The sequence below is a fragment of the Pleuronectes platessa genome, chromosome 2, assembly GCF_947347685.1.
Source record: "Pleuronectes platessa chromosome 2, fPlePla1.1, whole genome shotgun sequence".
In the NCBI taxonomy this organism is placed as follows: domain Eukaryota; kingdom Metazoa; phylum Chordata; class Actinopteri; order Pleuronectiformes; family Pleuronectidae; genus Pleuronectes; species Pleuronectes platessa.
In genome coordinates, this window is record NC_070627.1 from 8,821,273 (window position 1) to 8,833,055 (window position 11,783).

At 44.7% G+C, this 11,783-nt stretch overlaps 1 protein-coding gene across 7 annotated transcripts in view; it reads right to left on the reverse strand.

Annotated features, from left to right (window-relative positions):
- The window catches only part of tox2 (TOX high mobility group box family member 2), a 113,627-nt gene that overhangs the window by 54,797 nt on the left and 47,047 nt on the right, over window positions 1-11,783 (reverse strand). For all 7 annotated transcript variants that reach the window (XM_053430259.1, XM_053430251.1, XM_053430242.1 and 4 more), the window contains one exon: window positions 5,926-6,018. In XM_053430259.1, the coding sequence (XP_053286234.1) occupies window positions 5,926-5,967 (42 nt within the window). In that variant the 5' untranslated portion in view covers window positions 5,968-6,018. The remainder of the gene's footprint in view (window positions 1-5,925; window positions 6,019-11,783) is intronic.

Below are 11,783 nucleotides of genomic sequence, written 5' to 3' on the forward strand. Positions count from 1 at the left end.
ATTACCAATCTAATTGCACATTCCACCCTGACAAGAGCTCATTAAACCTTAATTATACACATGTTGTTTTCTACAAACATCTCCATTTGGGTCTCGCTGCCTTGTAATTGTTCAGCAGGGACGAGCGGTTGAGATTTTGCAGATTGAGGGCGAATAAGAGAGAGAGAGAGAGAGAGAGAGAGAGAGAGAGCCTGGAAGTAGGTCATGCCTCTCCATAAACAAGGCATGGTTTCTAAAATAATATACCCATCCAGTGGAAGTAATGCCAAACAACTGAGTGAATGTGGATCTCATGTAATATTTACAGGGCACTAATACATAGATGGCAGGTCTTTTTCTCATTCTCAACACCCCCACCCCTGCAAAGCCAGAGGTTTTGCTCTTTCTTTTTTTTTTTCTTCTTCTTCTTCTTCATCTTCTTTTTGCCATTTGAATTTCAGAGAAAGCCAACTACATTGATATAACTGGCAGGGTGGGGGTGGCGGGTGAGGAGGAGTTCGGGGGTGTGGAGTGAGATTCCCTTACTTTCTTTCCCCCTTCTTTTCCTGTCTCTTCTTCTCTCTCTCTCTCTCTCTCTCCACATTGGCTTTGGCTGTCATGTTTTTCCACACATTTGTTAGATTTCAGCGAGGGGGGGAAGTGGGCCTTAATCCAGCCTCTTTGAGGCATGGACGATGATATTACTGTGGAGAATCAGCCTCTTTAAAGACTTTAAACTCCAGCTGGTTCTGTAAGGTCATCGGGCACTTGTTCGACGTCTGGCCCAGAGTGAGGCTTCTGGGCTACAGACTAACTGTCTGTGTCCACTCGTGGGCCCAAGGCCTTCTGGGCTTTTTGACTAGGCCCAGAACAAAGCTACTACAGGAGGAGAAACCTTGTATTGGGAAACCTCGTCGTCGTGTTTCGCAGGTCTGAGTCCTTTGAGAGAAACTGTGCCTGGTGATTATTATGTTTGATATGGGGGAGATTTGCAGCAGCCCGCCTGGTTTGGCAGCTCGAGTGAGAATAATAGATGTTTACTCAGAAGCAGCGTGGAGAGTGTGGTACAGTTGAACTTATCCAGAGCAAAGCTGAGAGTAGTTAGCGCTCAGAAAAACATAATAAACTTTAGACAAACAAATCCAGTTATGATATTTTATCACACTGTTTACAGTATTTTTTCAGTGAAATACCACTACACATGCACATTTCATCCAGATTTAGTGGCTCATTACTAATAGCTAAGTTGTAAGACAGTGTAACCTATTAAAGGTTTATATTTACATCGGGAGCGGGTCCTCTCTAAGGAGGCCGCCATGTCTTTTTACAGTTGTCTAGACTGGAAAAACTAAACAGCTTTTGAGTTTTTATGAATGTTTCCACAGGTTCTCTGTCCTGTTTGCAAGGGGATGGTGAAGTGAGGGGTAATCAGTTGCAATACGCAACTTAACCACTAGATGTCACTGAATTGCACACATTGAACCTTTAACTATTAAGATAAAATATTACGTTTGACATTTTCTCGCTCATCAACTGACTTTAACAAAACAATTAAAAACTGAAAAAACTAATATTAGCTAGTAGAGCAGAAAACTAAAAGTATATTTTACTTTACAGGACCCAACCGATATCATAATGAGCATTTATGTTTCCTACGGTATTAATGTGTGTTAATTTAATATCAAGGGCTCATGAGAATCAGTGGTGTAGTGAGATGTCTATCACAGGCCCTCCGGTGTCACCACCGCTCTGCAATCAAAATTGTCCACGCCAAGGCTTTCTGTCATCGCCGGGGATCTGCTCAGCCTGTTGACATTTACTGTATGCATCACTGAGACACATCCAGCGGCAGAAAAATATAAAATAAATAGCCTGTCATCAGATCACTCCTGATTTGCAATATTACACTTATCTTAACATTGTGTTATTTTCATTGTTAGCATTTGTTTTGTGTCTCAGTTTTCTTTGTTTATTCCGTTGGCGTGTTCAAATATTCCATTGTTAGCACAATTACAGTGGAACTTCCCTCAGCTCTCGGCAACATCAAACACGCTCACTGTATAGTGTGATGTGAACCATGTCAAGATAAACAAACATGACATCTTAAACAGGAAAATGAGTCACTCTTATTATCCCACCAAAATAAATCTGGAAAACACTAATTATAACAACCTGCGCCTGATCCTGACTGATTCACCCCTGCTCTCTGGCTTTGTGTCTGTGTGTGTGTCTATGTGTGTGTGTGTGTGTGTGTGTGTGTCACATTCTTCTCCTGCTACTGCCTTAATAGGCAGTCTCTTAGATATTCGCTACAGAATAGTGCTCATGCAATATTAATATCACACCAAAATATGGAAGCTGGAGCCCCCACACCATATCTCACTCCCTCCATAATTGACTATGCAAGCCTCCAAATCAGCTCAGAAAAGAGAGCGAGAGAGAGAGAGAGAGAGAAAAGGGGGAGAGATCTAGAAAGCAAGCGAAAGATGCAGCGAGAGAAAGAGGAGTGAGTCCTGAAACGATGCTGTCATCTCTGCGCTACAGCAGATTCTGAACCTTCAACCGATGTATCACTGTCAAGACAGTGGAGCTAAAACAACAACAACAAGTACAGTGTTAGCTCAAAGTGTTTGACTCCCTGCAAATAAAATGCCGACGCTCATCCAACACACTTCCAATCCAGCAGCTTTGAGAATCCATGTGCATCACTTTACACATATTTCACTATTTTGTGTCACTGTGCCAGTTATCGATGCAGATGCAGAAACTGACTGATGACAAAACTATACCTGAGACAGCAGTGGCTCATTTAAGGCCGTGCACTGCTCAAACCCACAACAATGTTGTATTGGATCAGGTTGTGGCTCAGGAGGTAGAGTGGGTCGTCCCCTAATCGGAGGGTCGGATGTCAAAGTGTCCTGGGACAAGTTTTTGAGGGAGTTACTATATGGTCCTCACAAAGACATCTGTAAAAGTACACACAGACACACAATTGTCTCTTGGTAGTTAGGTAGGACACTCATTGGCATAATGCATTCCCTACCCCCCCCCCCCTCCCTTAACCATCACAACTAAATGCTTAACCCTAACTTAAACCTTATTCTAAACCCTAACCCTAAAACCAAGTCAAACAACCCTTTGAAGACTAAATGTCCTCACAATGATGGTATTGAACCAAAATTGATATAAGTCATAACTAAAGAAAGACACACACACACACACACACACACACACACACACACATGACAAGTCCCCATAATGTGAGCAAACTGATTTAATTCCCCCCAGTAATAGCTGGACCACACACACATGTGTATTTGAATATGTGCAGGGATCGGCAAGACCGGGGCAGAGCGGCGTCGCGGGTCATGCCCTCTGCACTGAGCGTTTAGAAAAAATGAACTGGAGGCATTTAGAGTCATTATAGATGTTAAAAGAAAGAAAAGGAAAAAGGTTGCGGGGGCAGAGCTGGTGGTTGAGGGGAGGGGGGGGTAGGCGGGCAGTGCACCTTGACAGGAAACACAGAGGTGAAGAGCAGAAGTCGGAGGTTATAGCTTGAGAGAGAGAAAAGAGGTGGTGGTGTGTGTTTGTGTGTGTGTGTGTGTTTTTGAGTGTATGTGTGTGTATGGAGGGGTTTGCTGCGGAAGTGCCAAGCCCACTTTTAACTGAACCGATGGTGGTGAGTGGTGGTGGTGGGAAGGTGAGGGAGGAACAGAGATAAAGATCAGTGGGGAAATAAAAGGAGGTGTGCAGGGGAAGGAAGAGGGGAGGAAGGAAGAGAGGATGGGTGAGAGGAGATGGGGGGGGGGGGGGGTGCAGGGACCTACTGCACCTTGACACTTGCTCTCACCACAACACCTGATAAGTGCAATGGAAAAACGTCTGGTTTCCTCCTGCATGTTAAGTGGTTCATGTTCTCCTCCTCCTCTCCACGCAGGCTGTAGCTGCACGGTGCTAATGTACCGATGCTGCACAGCCAGGTAATAACAGACAAAAGGAAATGACGGAAAACCAAAGAGTGAAAATAGCACAAACTGTCTCTGTGTGTGATATGAATTCTAATCGGCACATGCAGGAGATCTAATCTTTAAGACGTTCCAGATCCAAAGCAAGTAGAAGTAGGGGATACAGGCTACATCCAAACAACTGAGTATTTCTTTGAAAACTGCATTTTCAAACTAAACTGATCTCTGTCCACATGAGCGTTTTGGTGAGACGGGTTAGGCTTCCTATTGCATCACCAGCTGATCCCGCCCCTTCCAGCCGGGCCTGGCAGCAGATGTACAGACGACAAAGTTCTTCAGCTTTTTAACATGTGTGCCATTAACTGATCGTTTGACTTATATTTAAAAAATATTATATTATACATTTGTCATTTTCGCCTCGCTTGGTGCCACCATCTTTGAAAAACAATTTTTCCACCGGGATCCACCAGGTGGAGAATTCGTCGGTCGCATTTTGAGGAATCTTTGAATTTAGACAGTGTAGTCGTTCTGCTGTGACGCGATCTTCTGAAGGATGCAGCGATTCCAAACATTTCCGTTTTCACATCTCTAAAACTCTTGAGAAATACAGAAATGTAGTAGTTGTATGGATGTAGCCTTAGAAATGCATGTGGATTCAGATGCATTGGTTGAACAGAGGATCACATGACAGTGGATACATCTTTACTACCTGACAAGGAAGTCATTCCCAGGATTTGTATGTGGGTTTCTCCACAGAGCGGCATTAACAATATTCACTTTAGGTAGCGTATGATTTCCAGCCCCTGAGAGAGGATGGGTTTCTTAGAAATGCTTTGTTAGCACTCTCCCCCCTTGATAAATGATTTAGGACATGTGGCCTGAGACATCAATACAATCTCTGTTGTAATTAAAAAAGGGGCGCACCAACAATATTACGCAGCTTTCGCTTTGTCTGCCTCTCTCACTCTGTCTCTCCCTCGCTCACCCACTCGTCCTCTCATTGAGCCCGGAGCAGCGGAGAGATAATTCAAAAAGCAGCGGCACGAAGTGAAACATGAAAAAGGAGGACATATGAAATTAAATTCTCTCTTTTTGCTCTTTTGTTCTTTCATTTCCCCCCCCCCCTCCTTTGTTACATAAATGCATAAAAGCAGGACAAGCGAGATTCTAATTATGATTTTCACAACACTAAAAGATTTCATTTTTTATATTTTAAATGAAAATGAAAGAGCGGTTTCACAAACAAGGTAGAGCGACTGTTCCAGCACTTTGTCAAAGTCGAAGTACTACAAGTGCTGCATCACTGAACTTCAATAAACTTTATCTGTTTCTTTTTTCCCAAGCATCTCTATTAACAATTACAATTATAAGACTTTGATGTTCAAAACAGTTGATGTAAAATAAAGGGAATTCCACAAAATATTTAAATAATTTGGCACTTAATCCACATTCAAGTCTTGTGTCTAAAAAAGCCACATTTTGTCCGTGTTAATACAGTAGGAGGCAGTTAGCCGCCCTATCAGCTGCACACACACGCTTCTGTGAAAAGCTACCACCACACAAACCACCAAGTCAGACAGGGCGCTTTCCTGGGAGCCCTGCGGTGGCCAATCATGGTGTGGGGGGGGGGGGGGGGGGGGCAGAGCAGGTCTGTTGAGTGTGGGAGCCAGCAGTGGCGGTGGTGGAGGATGAGAGAGGAGTCGTGGTGGCTGAGGGAAGTGTCATGTCAGATACCTGTGACCGTATTTATCAGTCGTTCAGCTTTCAATTACAGGAATTCCCAGCTACCACTTGTGTTGGGAAAGTCCATTAAATACTAAAAATGTCAAAGTCTACACGACTGCTGATGTGTCACCGTGCCTCTCACTGGATGTGCGCGGGTTTTAATGTTTCTTTTTTTTTTGGTACATGTGGGTGAGATCAAGGGGTGAGAGGATGGGGGGGGGGTGGAGGGGGGTGGTAAGAGAGAGAGGATTCTTACCCCAGTAGAGGGCAGTCTCTTGCCGTCAGGGTTTGGGCGCATGGGCAGGGAACTGTAGAGCCTCACGCCTCGATCTGCGGCTGCGTATCTGCTCTGGAGGGTCAGAAGGAAACAGAGATTTCAAGTTTAGTCTCTTTGCTGAACAGAAAAATTCAGTGTGAAACTTCACCAGGATTTGAGCCCAGTAGTAAAATCACAGGGAAACGACACAGATTTGAATTTAATTGGTTTCCAGCTAATTGAGTTTCAAAGTTACTTAGGTTTTATTTCATCGTCCCGATGCCGAGCCGCACAGACGCTGCACACGTTTTATGATGACCCTTTTTCTTAACAGTCCTCGTTTCATAAATTTCCACCAAATCACAAAGCCCCTGCTCACTATCTGCCACGTTACATCACATCACCTCATGGTGATGTACCACACATAATAACTGGATGAGGTTTGCTCGTCAGCGGCACTAATGGAACTAAGCTGTTGTGTTTGGTAGCCAGGGCTCCCGAGCGGCTCCCTCTTCCTATACGCTGCTCAGCTGATAATTAGAGTGCAGTGGGGGACTAGGCCTGCCAGCTCCTCCTCGTACTTCCCCGTGTGAGTTTCAGCTGCATGAGGCAACCTGACGGAGCGCTGGCAAAGCCCTCTGTGGCCGGGAAGCTAATGATTCGCAACAAGTGGTCCCTGCCGGGGAGCGACGGGGCTGCTCAGTGGGGTTCACAGCCACAGCAGCGGCACATCCCAGGGTTCACTTCAAATCTGATTCTCCATCTCACTCCTCGTCTCTTTTTCTCTGAACTTTGCTGATCTCACTTCAATCCTTTGATTCCTTGATGTTAATTTCTCCGCCAATACCGATATTAAATTGTAAAAAAAATTCTGACACCAATTTATCGGTAGATTTAAATATATATATATGAATAAAACAATATATATCAATACAATTATAAATTTTGGTAGTAATCCCTGAGATGTCTGAGAAATGTTATTGAGGTATTAGATTAGACAGTTTTTAAACAATTATATTTTAATAAATATGATCATAAATAAAGAAAACAAAATACATGTGAATGTGAAAATCAATCAACATCTATATCATCTGGGAAAAGGCTCATATCGGCAAATATATATCATCTGTCATCTGTCGGGCTCTAGAAATAAGAGGAAAAAAAAAACATGCCTGCCGCAAAGTGCTTAATGGCTTTGCCACACTTGAGCTGCTAATGAGAACAAATATAATTTCTCTTTCACACTTCTTTATTTTTTTTACTCTTCTCCTCGCTTTCTTTTTTTAAACATTTCTATCAGACACAGATCACACAGACACAAACACATTCATGGGCAGCGCTTCATTTAGCTGTGTTGTGAGACACTTTCACTATGCTTAACAGTTAAAGTGAGAAAATGTCCCTGAACCAACCGAATGTTTCCACCTTTCCTCTGTAGCCAGTCATATCAATCCTTTTCCAGTGAAACCACCAATAAAACACCTTTGCAGATCTTGTCTATTTGCCTCACTACAAACTGATTACCCTGAACACACAAGGCCATGTATGCAGGAGCTTGTGTAACATACTATGCATTAAACATATTGAAGAAGTATCAGTCTGAAAATGGATTTACACCCCAGCAATCTCTGCAGAGCAGGTCCCTGTATGTGTTAACAGTGTGCAGAGCTAATGGCGTAGGCCCATCGCAGCCTGTGTGCAGTGCAGGTTATCTCCCGGTGCAGCGGGAGCGTGTTCTTGCTGTGTAAGGTTTTGATTTCCTCTGCTCGTTATGAGAGGTGAAAACAGATGAGTAGACAGCCGCGGCCATCTTGTCAATATGGTTCGCATAATGATGACACGGCGTTATCAAAAGGATCCCTCATTTACAGCTCTGCTCGGAGCCGCCCAAACAGCCGACAACTCATAAAGCAGCAGAGCAGCTTTTCACTGTCTGGAAATGTAATTTTATGATTTTTCCAATATTCACATTTGAATTGATTTTCTCTTTGCAGTTTATAACAATGAGGGTCAGGTAAATAAATAGGTCAGAATTAGCAGTAGGGATGTCACGAGAACCGATACTTTGGTACAAGTCGATGCCAAAATTCTAGAGTGCACTATATCTGAAACCACATCCTTATTTTCTTAGATACCGTTGATCTGTTTATAATTTGAATAGTCTTTTTATTTATCACTTGAAGGCTACATAGCCACTGTGGTTTTTCTGTTTGTCCAAATACTGTGTGTTACAGTAAATGAGGTTTATTGTTTGGTTCCTGTTTTTTTGTTGGGTATCGAATTGGGTATCTAGAATCGTGGAATTTTCGTGTAATCGGCTTCGACTTCTAAATTCTTGGTGTCGCCACATCCCTAATTAGCCACATAGGGTGTTCTGCTGTGTCTCGTCCTTCCTCGAAGCCAAACATACATTTTTCTCTCTGCCTAGCGGAGCAGCTACTGTACACTAACTGCATCCCTCACTGGAGACTGTTCTTACGTGGCTTGTTAGGTAGCTTGCCAGCATCGCCGGCTAAATGAATGCCTCGCAGAATCGCTGCTGCAGCCAGCCAAGGAGCCGCAGTAAGTGAATGTTTGATATTTCTCCAGTGTGCCAGGGCTAATCTGGCCCTGTGGCATGCCATTACGGGGCTAATAACAGCTGTCTGTGGCCTGGAGGGGACACAGGCGGGCCCGGCTGTGCTAACTGGCCCTGACAGACTCATTAGGAGAGCTGGCACCCAGAACAGCAACAGCCAAACTCCTCGCGTTCACTCGCCGGCTCACAACAGTTTGCGAGTGCGCCGAGCATTGTTCTCTACACTTGTTCTCTGACACCTTCCTTTTGTTTTGCAGCCCTCACTTCACACACTCTCACCCTCTTCACCTCTCTTCCACTCTCTGGCTGGCTTTGGGTTTCTGTGATATTTCTACCGAAACCAGATGCTGGCAGCCGTTTAACATCGCCGCTTGACACCGAGTTGAGTCTAACCTCCTCGCTTTTTCTTTCTCTTTAATCTCGAGCAACCACACTCTCATTCCGGCCCAGAACAGAACACCGAGGAGATTTTGGGTGTGTGTTCGTTTTGCTGTAATCCTCCCTGAGATCAGTGGAGGTAAATAATACACAGTTCGCACAGTTTCTGACTAACTTTGTTGTGCAGCCACAGGAAGATGCTGCACCACACCAGGAAGACACTGGCATCCTCTGAACTTTGTATCAGTTACTGTAGCCTGCTCGAGAACAGGGGGGGGGGGGGGGGGGGGACTTCCCCGGCGCAGACAGCAAAAGCAAACATTGTCCTGTCGCTCGGTGCGATGGAGCCAATCAGCGCGAGCGGATCGGGCAGACAATAAACACACACAGACCCAATGATGGTCGCCTGGATCTAGAAGCATTAACAATGGGGGGGAGGGGCGGGGAGAGGAAGCTGTGATATGCTGTCTCGCACGACTCCTGCCACGTGACAAACACTTATGTCCATGTACACATTTCCATGATACTCATTATAACGATGCACGCGGCAGCTACAGATTACTTCTGACAGATCGCGTTGAAGAAAGTCCATTCGCTTGGACGATTCGGTGCCACACGTGGTTCTCCAGCCACACTGAGGGGCTGAGATGTCTGCAAACACGCTATTTGATCCACTGCAATTTGATGTGCATAGTGTCAAATCCCAACATACATCAGCTCAAGGTACTTTACATAGTGAGGTTGAGATCTAACGATGCCATGGAGAAACACAACATTTGACACAACGAGCAAGTGACGGTTGAGGTGGGTGCAAAAGAACGGGGGAGAGAGGAGAGGTGGATGGAAAAGTGGGGAGGGGAGAGAGGGGAGAGGGGGGAGAGAGGGGAGAGAGGGGAGGGAGGGGGGAGAGGGGAGAGGGGAGAGGGGGAGGGAGGGGGGAGAGAGGGGAGAGAGGGGGAGAGAGGGGAGAGAGGGGAGGGAGGGGAGAGAGGGGAGGGAGGGGGGAGAGGGGAGAGGGGAGAGGGGGAGGGAGGGGGGAGAGAGGGGAGAGAGGGGAGGGAGGGGGGAGAGGGGAGAGGGGAGAGGGGGGAGGGAGGGGGGAGAGAGGGGAGAGAGGGGGAGAGAGGGGAGAGAGGGGAGGGAGGGGGAGAGGGGAGAGGGGAGAGGGGGAGGGAGGGGAGAGAGGGGAGAGAGGGGAGAAAGACCCGAGAACAGTTAAGCTCAGTAAGACTCGCTGTGAAAATAATAAGACCATTACTCAAGGCCGTTGCTGATGAGTACTTTGTGTACAGGACATGAAAACATACAATTGTGTTAATTTTAAAGCAAAAAAAAAAGGATTTTGAATGGGGTCAAATTTAGCACAAGGACATATCGTTAATATTTAATTACATATGGAATATTCACGGTTACTTCCATCTTTAATAATACAGAGTACTTTATTGTTCAACTGTGAAGTAGCTTAACGTATAACCTTGCTATGTTTCGCTGAAGTTGAAAGAACATTTGCCGGTATATATTATTTTAATTAGATTTTATTCTCAACATCCAACATGAGAAAAAAAAATCTGCCGCCTCCCACACACGCTACGTCTCCTCATTAGATTTGAGTGTTGGCTTTTGCCTTTTTATAGGTCGGGCTGGTGGGGCACTGTAAAGCCAAGGCACAGCTGTGGGGTTATAGTTACCTGTAACGTTAGCTGCTCCGTGTTATATTATTTACGCAGATCTGGACTTAATGGAACACATGTGTGTGTGTGTGTGTGTGTGTGTGTGTCTGCAGACGACATTCTTCCCAGATTAGCTGAAAGGTCTGTACACATCAAACCCCACCAATGAGAGGAATGCAAGACCTATAGAAAGGCTTATGGGGAAACCCTATCACTCATCTATGGTATACAGTGCTTACAATGTCTGCACACACACACACACACACAATCATGCATGTGCACACGTGCTGTATTTATACATCGTGAAGACAGTGTCCCACACTTTATGTACAGTGTGTACTGTGCATTCAGTGCTGCTCCCTTCAGTGCTGTTGTTCCTGATATTTGAACTCATAAAACACAACATCCTGTCAGTTCCTTTGCATAAACACAGCAGATAATATCAGCTGCAGTGGTCTAACAGTCAATAACAGAGAATGAATCACTTCTTCTGTGGTTGTCTGAGACACAAAACCAAGTGCATTGTGCAACATTGGTTTGCATATTGCGCTGTGATGAATCATATGCATTTTTTCACTGAATACAGTACGATGGCATTTAATGTGATGCAGACGACCCCAGTATTATTTTCTTGGAGCTTTACATCTAAGGTTTTCGTGCTTTTTTAGATTTTTAAAACAGATGCTCCCTCTCGTCCCTGACCCAGATTTGTCTCCTTCTCAACTTTACTAAAACTTTACCTTGCAGGATTTGGGGAAGGATTCAATGACATATTTTCATGTTAATTTATCTACAGTATTTATGCCACCATCTGCGAGTTCGGACCTTGAAGACAGTGACATAAAAGAGTTGTTATTTTTTCAAAGGGAAGCTAGACTGGAATTATACCAGAAGAGAGGAGCGTGTCCTGAATACGGGATATGGATCAAGGTCCAGGGAGAGAAATGTGTTCAGAGTCTATTGTGAATCCAGCACGAGTGTAATGAATCAATACAACACGGTGATGAGTACAGGCCACAAGCAGGAGAACTCTATCATAAGCTATTGATGCAAATTGTACATATGTTTATAGTAACTGTTCAGATGTTCCTGGTTAGTTCAACAAAGATTGTAAATCAATAACCAGGTCATATTCCATTGGCTACAGTGTTTGTACATTTATGTGTGTGTGTGTGTGTGTGTGTGTGTGTCTGTCTGTGTGTGAAAAAGATGTCAGCTAAGGGCTAAGCAGC